Source organism: Bos indicus x Bos taurus, chromosome 26 (assembly GCF_003369695.1).
Source record: "Bos indicus x Bos taurus breed Angus x Brahman F1 hybrid chromosome 26, Bos_hybrid_MaternalHap_v2.0, whole genome shotgun sequence".
NCBI lineage: Eukaryota > Metazoa > Chordata > Mammalia > Artiodactyla > Bovidae > Bos > Bos indicus x Bos taurus.
Window position 1 is genome coordinate 17,204,594 of NC_040101.1, and position 13,341 is coordinate 17,217,934.

Genomic DNA, 13,341 nt, shown 5'->3' on the forward strand with positions numbered 1-13,341 from the left:
CCAGGGACCAGTTTCGTGGAAGACAATTTTTCCATGGACCGAGGCTGGGGGGTGGGGAGATGGTTTCATGATGATTCTCATAAGGAGAATGCAATCTAGAACTCACATGCACAGTTCACAGTAGGGCTCACACTCCTGTGAGAATCTCTCGCACCTGATGATCTGACAGGAGTGGCTCTCAGGGGATAATGTGAGTGACGGGGAGTGGCTGTAACTACAGATGAAGCTTGACCGTCACTCACCTCCTGCTGTGTGGTCCAGTTCCTAACAGGCCACGGACGAGTACTTGTCCATGACCAGGGGTGGGGTGACCCTGTTATAGCGACTAATTTACTACATTATAACAGCCAAATTCACTGGTTTGTTATATAACCATAAAAGGGCTCAATGTGGGAAATAATGCAGTTTTATGAAAAAATACACACCAAATATTTTTAAAAGTTTTATAATTTTATCTATTCTAAAAACTATGTTTAAATGTTAATGTAGTTTGAAATAAGCCACAGCTGCTATAAAAGGCTTTGTGCTAAAGTAATGTAGTGAGGGCTATTTCTGTAGAGCTATTTAAACATACTAAAACTCTGATAAAGCTACAGATGGGGTCCAAAAAAATTCAATCACAGAAAACTCAGAGTTGTGTAATTATGAAATTAATCAGATGATGGAACAGACTTGCACAGTCCCCCTGGCCAGAGATCTAAGCCTTTGGAGGCCAATTTCTGGCTGTGTTTTTTCTGATTTTAGGTTATCACGAGGTACAACATTGGAAGGTTTGCTTGTTATGTTTCCCAAAGTTATCACAAAATAGCAATAAGGTGATTGTCATAGTGGTTTCTTAGCCATTTCAAGACACACTTTTAGGGGACTGCCTTGGTCTGGAAAGGCAAGCGTTCTGGGTTTTGGGCATAGCTGTGCTCATCAGTCCAGAATTTCAAACTCCACTGAAGAAAAAGGGTAACGTGCCTTGGGGAGGTCATCACTCCCAGTCAGCCAACATTCCTCTGTTCTGAATAATAAGAGTGTCTCAACAGTGTCCTCAGTGACCCTGCAACCTTCGCCAAAAATCCAGTTACTGACTCTTGTCCTGGTTGGTCGTCTTACAGTTGTCCTGGGATACAGAAGTGCTAACTGTTCACATCCCCAAAGAGTTGACCTTGTTCAGACATGTAAAGAGGCATCTTTCTCCACCCCAGTGTCTTCACCTGGCACATTCTCAATGTGTCTCTGCATGTCATGGGTCATGAATGACAGCCCTTAGGTATGACTTTCAACACAGCTAACAAGAGGCTCAATTAAGTGTTAGGAGGAAGAGGCTGAGGAGAGGGCAGGGAGAGGTGAGAAAGGACGGTTCCATGGGGTCTATTGGATGAGCAGTGTGATTCTGTGGTCCTGGCCAAGTCTCCTGCTCCTTCTCAACCTCAGTATCCTCCTCCATAAAATAAGGGGATGGGAGAGGTACAGAGTGACCTCTATAAAGTGCCGTTTGGTACCAGTCACTGCAACTGGCATAATTTTTCACATGAGAGCAGGGCTGAGTCATTTGAGTCCAAGTCCATCAATGACAACAAAAAAAACTCTGAAACCTACTAAAAAAGATATTCTACATCCAAAGACAAAGAAGAAGCCACAGCGAGATGGTAGGAAAAGTGCAATCATGATAAAATCAAATCCCATACCCACTGGGTGAGAGACCCACTAATTGAAAAATAATTATACTGTAGAGGCTCTCCCACTGGAGTGAAAGTTCTGAGCTGCATGCCAGACTCCCCAGCCTGGGGGTTTGGCATCAGGAGGAGGAGACTCAAGAGTATCTGGCTTTGAAGGCCAGCAGCATTTAATTGCAGACTGCCACAGAACTGGGGAAAACAGAAACTCCACTCTTGGAGGGTGCACACAAGGTTTCATACCAGATCCCAGGGACAAAATCTGTGACCTCCTAAGAGCCTGGGCCAGATCTACCTGATGGTATTGGAGGGTTTCCAGCAGAGGCAGGGGTAATTACTTTAAATATAAATAGATTAAATGCTCCAACCATTAGATACAAAAAGGCTGAAGGGATACAAAACCAAGGCCTATATGTATGCTGTCTATAAGAGACCCACTTCAGATCTAGGGATACATACAGACTGAAAGTCAGGGATGGAAAAAAGTATTTCATGCAAATGGAAATCAAAAGAAAGCTACTGTAGCAATACTCATATCAGACAAAATGGACTTTAAAATAAAGACCACTGTAAGAGACAGAGAAGGACACTACGTAATAATCAAGGGATCGACCCAAGAAGAAGATATAAGTATTGAAAATATATATGCACCCAACATAGGAACACCTCAATATATAATACTAACACCTATAAAAGGAGAAATTGACAGTGACAAAAATAATGGGGGACTTTAATACCCCACTTTCATCAATGGACACCACATCATCCAGACAGAAAATCAATAAGGAAACACAGGCCTTAAATGACACATTTGGCCAAATGGACTTAATTGATACTTATAGAGCATTATATCCAAAAGCAGCAGAAGACACATTATTTTTAACTGCATGTGGAATATTCCCCAGTATCGATCACATGCTGGGCCACAAAGTAAGCCTTGGTAAATTTTCTTAAATCATCTCAAGCATCTTTTCCATCCACAATGCTATGAGATTTGAAATCAACTACAAGGAAAAAAACTGTAAAAAAAAAAAAAAAAAAAAAAAAACACATGGAGGCTAAACAATATGCTATCAAACAAAAAAAATGGATCCCTAAAGAAATAAAAGAGGAAATCAAAAAATACCCAGAGACAAATGGAAGTATGATGATCCAAAACCTATGGGACACAGCAAAAGCAGTTCTAAGAAAGAAGTTTATAGCAATATAATCTTACCTTAGGAAACAAGAAAAATCCCAAATAAACAACCTAACCTTACACCTAAAGCAACTAGAGAGAAAAGAACTAACAAAACCCAAAGTTAGTAGGGGGAAAGCAGAAAGATCAGAGCGGAAATAAATGAAACTGAGACAAAACAGTAGGAAAGACCAATCAAACTAAAAGTTGTTTCTTTGAAAAGAAAATTGATAAACCTTTAGCCAGACTCATCAAGAAAAAAAAAAGGGGGAGTGGGCTCAAATCAATACAATTAGAAATGAAAAAAGGAGAAGTTACAACTGACGCCACAGAAACACCAAGGCTTGTAAGAGACATATACAAGCAGCTACATGCCAATAAAATGGACACTCCAGAAGAAATGGACACATTCTTAGAAAGATCAGTCTCCCAAGACTGAGTCATAAAGAAACAGAAAATATGAACAGACAAATAACAAGTAATGAAATTGAAACTATGGTTTAAAAACTCCCAACAAACAAAAGTCCAGGACCAGACGACTTCACAGGTGAATGCTATCAAACATTTAGAGAAGAGTTGACACCTACCTTTCTGAAACTCGGCCAAAAAAAATTCCAGAGGAAGGAACACTCCCAAACTCATTCTATGAGGCCACTATCCTGCTGATACCAAAACCAGACAAAGATACCACAAAAAAAGAAAATTACAGGCCAATATCACTGATGAACATAGGCACCAAAATCCTCCACAAAATACCAGCAAACTGAATCCAGCAATACATTAAAAGGATCATATACCATGATCAAGTGGGATCTATTGCAGGGATGCAAGAATTTTCAATATTCTCAAATCAATCAGTGTGATGCACCACATTAACAAATTGAAAAATAAAAACCATATTATCTCAATAAATGTAGAAAAAGTTTTTGACATCATGATGAAAAATGTAACACCCATTTATGATGAAAACTCTCTAGAAAGTGGGCATAGAGGAGACTTACCTCAACATAATAAAGGCTGTATATGACAAACTTACAGCCAACATCATATTCAATGGTAAAAAACTGAAAGCATTTCCTCTAAGGTCAGGGACAAGACAAGGATGTCCACTTCCACCACTTTTATTCAACACAGTTTTGGAAGTTCTAGCCATGGCAATCAGAGAAGAAAAAGAAATAAAAGGAATCCAAATTGGAAAAGAAGAATAAAACTGTCACTGTTTGTAGATGATATGATATTATACATAGAAAATTCTAAAGATGCTACCAGAAAACTACTAGATCTCATCAATGAATTTGTAAAGTTGCAGAATTAATACACAGAAACCTGTTGTATTTCTATACACTAAAAATGAAAGATGAGAAACAGAAATTAAAAAAACAATCCCATTTACCATCACATCGAAATTAATAAAATACTTAGGAACAAACCTACCTAAGGAGGCAGAAGACTTGGACTCTGTAAACTATAAGACACTGATGAAAGAAAAAAAATGGACACAAATAGATGGAAAGATATAACATGTTCTTGGATTGGAAGAATCAATAGAATCAATATTAATCGAGAACCAATATAATCAAAATGACTATATTACCCAAGGCAATCTACATATTCAATGCAATTCAAATTCAGTGCAATTCAAATTACTTTTGGCATTTTTTACAGAACCAGAACAACAAAAAATTTGAATGGAGACACAAAAGACCCCAAATAGCCAAAACAATCTTGAGGAAGAAAAATGACACTAGAGGAGTCAGGCTCCCTGACTTCAGACTATACTACAAAGCTACAGTAATCAAAAGAGTATGGTGCTGGCACAAAAACAGAAATATAGATCAATGGAACAGAATAGAAAGCCCAGAAATAAATCTATGGTCAATTTACCTATGTCAAAGGAGGCAAGACTATACAATAGAGAATAGACAGTCTTTTCAATAAATGGTGCTGAGAAAACTGGACAGCTACATGTAAAAGAAATTACATGTACATGAAGCTACATGAAAATTTCATGAAAGCTACATGAAATTAGAACATTCTCTAACACTGTACACAAAAATAAACTCAAAATGGTCAAAAAGACCTAAATGTAACACTGAATACTATAAAACTCTTAAGAGGAAAACATAGGCAGAACACTCTTTGGTATAAATCGCAGCAATATCTTTTTTGACCCACATAAAACAAATATAAACAAATGGGACCTAATTAAACTCTAAAGCTTTTCCATAGCAAAGGAAACCACAAAGAAAACGAAAAGACAACTCATAGAATGGGAGCAAATATTTGCAAACAATGCAACAAACAAGGCATTAATTACCAAAATTTATAAAAAGCTCATGCAGCTCAAAGAAAAAAAAAAGATCCAATATAAAAAATGGGCAGAAGACCTAAAGGGGCATTTCTCTGAAGAAATTTAAAATATATAATAACAAAGTATTTAAAATATATAATCAACAAAGACCTACTGTATAGCAGAGGGAACTCTGCTCAGTATTCTATAATAACTTAAATGAGAACAGAATCTGAAAAAGAATAGATATATGTATAATTGAATCACTTTGCTGTATACCTGAAACTAACATGACATTGCAAATCAACTATAGTCCAATATAAAATAAATTTTTAAGAGTCACTGGAGGTCTCTGGGACCTGTAGGATCCCCAGAGGTCTTTCTGTTCCCAGTGTGGGGATCCTGGCTTATTGAGAACACTGGGGACTTACAGGCCTGAGACTGATGAACGGACCTCAGAGCTCAGGGCCTTTGCAAGTGGAGGTGACAGGTGTACCTGGCTGGGACTATGGACTTGAACAAGATTTCAGTAGACACTAGGGTGAGGGCAGCAGAGACCAAAGAAGATTCAGAGATCAAAGTAGCAAGTGGCCAATAAAGGCATTCTTCTGTGAGGGCTTATGAAGAACATTGAATATGTGTATGCATATGTATGTGGGTGTGTATAACACACGTTTATATCCATATAGCCATATATGTATAATACACATACATAAAATATACATATTTATGTATACATAAAAATATACATAAAATATATACATATATGTATGTACATATACACACATCAGCTGACTTGTAATGTGGCTAAAATCATGACCCACCTCATGTGCGTGTGTGCTAAGTCACTTCAGTCATGTCCAACTCTTTGCAACCCTATGGACTGCAGTCCACCAGGCTCCTCTGTCCAGGGCATTGTCCAGGGATCGAATACTAGAGTGGGTTTCCATGCTTTCCTCTAGGGTATCTTCCCAACCCAGGGATCGAACTTTCATCTCTCATGTCTCCTGCATTGATAGGCAGGTTCTTTACCACTGGCACCATCTGGGAAGCCTGTGACCCACCATATATATATATTCATAGAATATGTATGAGCACATAAAGAGTGGGTCATCATTCTTAAAGTGCTTTCAGTAACAGAGGAGTGCTAGCTCTTTTTAGGTCACAAAAATGAGGCTCCTAGAAGTGTGGTGAGTCATCCTGTCTCACCAGGGAGAGAACCAGGAGAAGGACCCAGGATTCTTCCCACCACCAGCTCTTAATCTGTCCCCACCCTCACTAGACCTTTCCCCAGCTGACAACCACACACAACAGAAGCAAACACTTCCCTTTTTTTTTTTTCTTACATTTAAGTTTTTTTTTTTCTTGCATTTAAGTTCCCACCTTAGACAGTATGTAATAAGGGGCAGCTTTGAGCAGGGAATTCTTATTACCCGTCGTGCACCCCTGGGCTTCTGGAAACCGGACCACAGCCCTCTCTCCCTCTGTGGGGTCAAGAGCAGATGCAACTCTTCAAAGGCAATTCTGAGAGCAGCTAGCATTGCTCTAATTGCAGCAGTATCTGATTGTACTTACTTGAAAACCATCCTCTTGATTTTTCCCTTCACTCCCTGTTGGGTTGAAAACGCATCCAAGGGGAATTCCAGACGAGGGACGGAACTGAACTGGACGGCTCCCACCCTGACCTGCAGTGGGAGACAGAGGGCCCGGGGGCTGAGAGCGGGGTCAAGTCACAAACATCCCTGAGAGAAGGGACGAGAAAGGTTAACAACCCTGCCTCCTGCCCACTTGCAAATACCAGTGCTGGTATTTCTGTGATCTCCCCGAAAGGAAGTTCCAAAGACGGGGAGGAGAATTTGGAAGGAAACAGTCAAACGAGCCTGTGCTCTGTACGGACCACCACGAATTCGACCATCATTTTGACAGCTCTCTGGGTGGAGTTGTGAGCACTTCACGGTCTCTGCTCACACTAAGTCCAAGTGTAGGCACTCTTTTAAGCCTTCTCAACACATTTCATTTACTCCACAGAGGCGCTATTCATACCCATAATTACTGCTGGAGAAACTAGAGGATACAGACCTGGCCCAGGGCTAGAAAGAAAAGAACATGGCCATTGGACTTGGTGCCTGTGATCTTCATCAAGCCTATATATAGACTGTCTCCTCAGCAGCCAGCACAGGCTTCCAGCAAAACGCCCAACCAGAAGTTAATCACAGCCACCATCAACTGGTGGCCCATCACTAATCACAGCCACCACACACCCATCCTTCCAGGCCGCCTCCTGCTAAACTAGGGGAAGGCCAGATCTCCAAGCCAGAGTAAGACTGGGGGCCAAGCAACTCCCTAATGTGAGACAAGCACTAACTGGAGCTGAAGTTCCTCTGTAGCAGAGGAAGCGAGAGCCATCGGCGATTCCTGATTCTGCATCCTCATTCAGAAGGCCACGGGAGAAAATCCAACGCCTTGCAAAACAGGAGAAGGGAAACTGAGTAAAGTCATTCTCTGGACTCTTACGATTAGTGTGTCAAGCAGAGAAGGGTTTAAACACGTAAGTTTCCTCTTGAGGGCCTAACCCCTGCACCTAGTCTCTGGCTCTCTCAAGTCCTGGAGAAACTACATTTTCAGTTACTCATCTCACAGTGAATTCTGGCCAAGACTGCAGATGGGCCAAATGATTCATATTTAAACAACGATGCTGACTTTTTCTTGCTATGTGAATTCCTTCACTGCTGACCCCTTATCAGGCCTGGTGCTTGGGAGCCGATCAAAGCACTTGGCCAGCTGCATCTGCTTGCAGGGAGCACAGCCCGTCAACTTTCTTCCCACCGGAAGTTCTGAGGAGGAGCTGCCGGGCATCTTAAGCAGGAAGAAATACAAGTCTTGGATGGGCATGTGGGATGGACACAGGAAAGCAGAGTAGTAGAGAACCTCAGGAAGGAGTTTCTGAGAAGCGACCCTTTTTCTCTCGCATTTAGCATGTGATAAACCGTTAGGGCATCTCAAACCAACGGGAAAAGATGGTGCCATCAGTAAGATATATTGGGACAACGGGACAGCCATCTGCAAAAGAATAGAGGAAAGCTTGCAAATGGATTCACAAGTTAAGTGTCAAAAGTGTAACCATAAAAGTTCTAGAAGAAAACTTGGGAGAATTCCTCTGTAATTGCAAAGTAACAAAGACATCATTATGAGTTGCAGTCCATAAGTTGTAAAGGAAAAAAAATGAGAAATCTGACTCTATGAAGAAAACTTCTACAGGGCAAAAAAATGTCATAATGCAACCAAAAAGTGAAGACAAATGAAAAGTTATTTGCTACTTATGTCAGAGACAAAAAGTTACTTTCACCAATATATAAAGAGTGTCTAGGAGCTGATATGTGAAAGATCAACAATCCGACAGAAAAATAGGCCAAGAATATGAACCGAGATCACAGAAGAGGAAATACAGACATAACTGAGCAACTAACACACAAATACTGGTTAACTAAACCTTGGTAAATTCTTGCGATGGAACATTAACCAGCTGTAAAAATGCATGCTCGTGCATGCTCACTCACTTGTGGCCAACTCTTTGCAACTTTTATGGACTGTAGTCCGCCAGGCTCCTCTGTCCATGGGGTTTCCCAGGCAAGAACACTGGAGTGGGTTGCCATTTCCTCCTCCAGGGGATCTTTCCTACCCAGGGATCAAACCCACATCTCCTGCATCAGCAGGTGGATTCCTTACCACAGAGCCGTCTGGGAAACACATAAAAATGATATATGCCTATATTAATACCTATATTACCTATCTACCTAGATAGGAAAGACTTCCAAGATAATGTGAGGAGAAAGAGGTGAGATAAAACTGTGTAAGCATGCTACCCTTTGTGTGAAATGGCAAAAATTAGAATATATATTCATAGTGCTTCTATCTGCATGAAGCAATTCTGTAAGGATGCTTAAGACAGCAGGGGTGGGGGTAGGGAGGACTGGGCAAATAGAAAATACAGGACTGGGAGGGATACTTTTCATTGAATGTCTTTGTTTTGAACCATGTGAATGAATTGGTTAAAAAAAAGAAAAGACTCCCTTGAGACCAACAGCTGGGTGTATTTACTTAAACAGGAAGGAACCAACTTCAAAACAAGATAGAAACAGCTTGAGTCAGTAGTCAAGGCATTTAATTTAATTGGCGGTTTGGGAGCAAAATAGCTACCTTTTATCTTCAGTTTACTGTATGCTCAGAAGCAAGCCCGCCCCGATTTCTCACCACACTGTAATCACTGCTGCAGTCGTTATATTAGAGCCAGGAAGTGAACTTCTCAGCCTAAGTGTTGAGAGGAGACTTCAAACACCTTAAATCCACCTCAAAACAGAGCCTCCATAAAAAGCTTTAATTGATAGCTACTTGAAAATTCTTCCCAGAAAGTAAAATAAAGTGCAAGTCAAATTCCTTGTATTCAGTACATGGAGATAACAAGACATGCCATGCTGTGCTAAGTCACTTCAGTTGTATCCGATTGTGGCCCCATGGACTCTAGCCCACCAGGTTCCTCTGTCCGTGGGATTCTCCAGGCAAGAATACTGGAGTGGGCTGCCATGCTCTCCTCCAGGGGATCTTCCTACCCCAGGACCAAACCTGTGTCTCTTAAGTCTCCTGCACTGGCAGGCGAGTTCTTTACCACTAGTGCCACATGGGAAGCCCAATAACAAGACGATGACACCTAAAACGCAGCTGCAAACATAACAAACCTGAAGCCACAGGTCAGACTGAAGCATCTGAAATCACCCTAATGCAAAAATCTTTCTTCAACTAGCAATTCCAGCAAGTCTGAGCAGCTTGGAGGTGGAGGTGCTCATTTGCTTGCGAAAAAGACACCAACTCCTTAGCTCAACAAGTCTTGGCTATGAGAAAGTCTTCTCATATCAAACCCAAATACAGCTCCCTCAATACCCAGACTCTGTCCTGTTAATAAAACAGAGGCACGCGGCACCCTCCTTCCAATGAAAGTAACAGTCAGGTTAACTCATGGGAAAGTGTCCAGGCCTCTCGCTATCCTGTCTCCTTGTGGGCACTGTCTAGTTCGCCAATATCTAACCTTAAAAAAAAAAAAAATTAGGTCTTCCCTGGTGGCTCAGTAGTAAAGAATCTGCCTGCAATACAAGAAATGTGGGTTTGATCCCTGGGTAGGAAAGATCCCCTAGAGGAGGAAATAGCAACCCACTCCAGGATTCTTGCCTGGGAAATCCCATGGACAGAGGAGCCTGGCGGGCTTCAATAAATGGGGTCGCAAAGAGCGACACTACTTAGCGACTTCTCTACCACCTTAAAAATGCCATATTCTAAACGTGGTTTGGCAACATTCAGTTCAGTTCAGTCACTCAGTCATGTCCCACTCTGCGACCCCATGAATTGCAGCACGCCAGCCTCCCTGTCATCACCAACTCCCGGAGTTCACTCAAGCTCACATCCATTGAGTCGGTGATGCCATCCAGCCATCTCATCCTCTGTCGTCCCCTTCTCTTCCTGCCTCCAATCCCTCCCAGCATCAGAGTCTTTTCCAATGAGTCAACTCTTCGCATGAGGTGGCCAAAGTACTGGAGTTTCAGCTTTGGCATCATTCCTTCCAAAGAAATCCCAGGGCTGATTTCCTTCAGAATGGACTGGTTGGATCTCCTTGCAGTCCAAGGGACTCTCAAGAGTCTTCTCCAACACCACAGTTCAAAAGCATCAATTCTTCGGCGCTCAGCTTTCTTCACAGTCCAACTCTCACATCCATACATGACCACTGGAAAAACCATAGCCTTGACTAGATGGACCTTTGTTGGCAAAGTAATGTCTCTGCTTTTGAATATGCTATCTAGGTTGGTCATAACTTTCCTTCCAAGGAGTAAGCGTCTTTTAATTTCATGGCTGCAATCACCATCTGCAGTGATTTTGGAGCCCCAAAAAGTAAAGTCTGACACTGTTTCCACTGTTTCCCCATCTATTTCCCATGAAGTGATGGGACCAGATGCCTTCCCTGAATTCTGGGCACCTGTGGGTTGGGAGAGTCACTCCCAGCAGTACTGCCCATACTGTTTTTTTTGGTCACAGTTTCCTTACGCTCTCTTTGAGGATGCTGATTCCATCAGCACCCACCGCTTCTATGTAAAGAGACACACACACACCCCACATGTCACCAGCTGTCCACGGCCTATGTGACTGTAAGAGCAGAATGTGAAGTCCTGGGCTGAGACTCAGCAGCCCCCAGTTCTTCCATGCTGAGAGCTCTAAGAGTGCTGTGTGACCCTAAGCAGTCACTTAGCCTCTCTGAGTCTGAATCTTCATCTATAAAACATTCTCTAATAATCCGTGAAGTTCTTCTCTTCCAACTTGTCATCTACTGGGATCTCCAGACCACCCATTTCAGGACATACTACATCCATTTCAAGGTCAACAGTGTTTGATCTTTATGGCTCTTCCTCCATAAAAAAACTAGCAAAACTCCCCCAAGGAATCACTTCCTTTAAAAAGCAGGGTCCCTTGGGGAGGAGGGCAGAGATTCAGCAGCCTTTGGCCTTGACCCTCTGAGAGTCCACAGTGGGTTGACTTTATAGTTGGAACTTCCGGCTATCGGTATCTAGACAGAATGATGTCAGCTACAACCATGCAAGATGGCCTGAAGCCCAAGATAATGTGCTCACTCCTCACAAATGACATGTCATTTCTGGAAGAAATCTGGCTCTCATTAAAAGCCCCTTTTGCTCCTAAGTCCTAGAGGTTTTTCTAGGATTAACCCAGGAATATCATCTTGAAAAACCACTTCCTTCCTCCACCTGTATGTGACTAGTCTCTCATTCACGTAATTACAGCTTTCCAAACCAAAATGCCCTTCTTAAATTTTTACTTGATTTTTGAGTCAGTTCACATGGTTCAAAAGTATAAAGACATTTATATCGATGGGCCTCCCCCTGGACTTGTGCCCCATCTGCACAGTTCCCACTCCCTCCCTCAATGGGAAACCACTGCTCTTTGCCTCTTACAAACGCCCCCAGAGTTTCTTCATGCACATATAAACAAATACAAATACAGGCTCTTTTCATCTCTGTTTTTCATAAAGAGTAACATATATGTACCATCTGCGCCTTACTTTTATATTCTATTTGTGTTGGTGTTTTCCACATCAAAGACTTTTCTTATTCACTTTTGACAGTTGCCCTGTGATTCATTATATGAAGACACCATAAAGGATTTATCCCTGTGAGCAGGCCTTTTGGGTTGCCTGAAATCTTTTACAATTACAAACAACACTGCAATGAATAATTTTGAGTGTGAATTATTTTGCACCTGTAGGAGTATCTATAGGATAAATTACTGAGCCAAAGGGTCCCAGCCTTTGTCATTTGGATGGACACTGTTGGACATTCTTCCATAATGAGGCTGCACATTCCCATCAGCAAGAGAACACCAGTTTCCTACAGGCTTGCCAATGAAGCATGAAACCAAACTTTAGATTTTTGGTAATCCAGTTAAATAGAAAATAGTGTATCAGTCAGAGATTTGCTATTTCATTGATTGAGGTTGGGCATCTTTTCCTATGTCAGAGGGCCATCTGTGTTTCATTTCCTGGGAACTGTCTGTGTTTATTGTCCATTTTTCTGTTGACTTATTCCCAAATGCCATTTTTTAGCAACAAAAGCCACAGCTAGCACAGTCTGCTGACATTTAAGACTTGCTATCTGGAACCAGGAAGAACAAGAAATGAAGATACTGGCTGGATTCACCAGGCAGGAGCTGCTTCCTTCAAGCGAACACAGAGGGTAGGAGCTGATTTGTATTAAGACCCTGCTGCTGCTAAGTTGTTTCAGTCGTGTCCAAGTGTGACCCCATAGACGGCAGCCCGCCAGGCTCCCCTGTCCCTGGGATTCTCCAGGCAAGAACACTGGAGTGGGTTGCCATTTCCTTCTCCAATGCATGAAAGTGAAAAGTGAAAGGGAAGTCGCTCAGTCGTATCCAACTCTTCACAACCCCATGACTGCAGCCTACCAGGCTCCTCCATCCATGGGATTCTCCAGGCAAGAGTACTGGAGTGGGATGCCATTGCCTTCTCCTAGTCTTCAGAAATAGTTGTAGTTTTTGTCTGCAGCATGCTTTCCCTTTCCCTTAGTTCTGCGAACACAACCTCTCTTTCTAGCAGGAAGTCCCACTGTTCATCCCTACCCCAAGAAGGAGCATAAGCACGTGAC

General features: G+C 42.0%; 1 protein-coding gene across 8 annotated transcripts in view; it reads right to left on the reverse strand.

The window, feature by feature from the left end:
• VWA2 (von Willebrand factor A domain containing 2) overlaps positions 1–13,341 on the reverse strand; it is a 51,352-nt gene that overhangs the window by 24,636 nt on the left and 13,375 nt on the right. For all 8 annotated transcript variants that reach the window (XM_027529246.1, XM_027529241.1, XM_027529240.1 and 5 more), the window contains one exon: positions 6,707–6,816. In XM_027529246.1, coding sequence (XP_027385047.1) covers positions 6,707–6,816 — 110 coding nt within the window. The remainder of the gene's footprint in view (positions 1–6,706; positions 6,817–13,341) is intronic.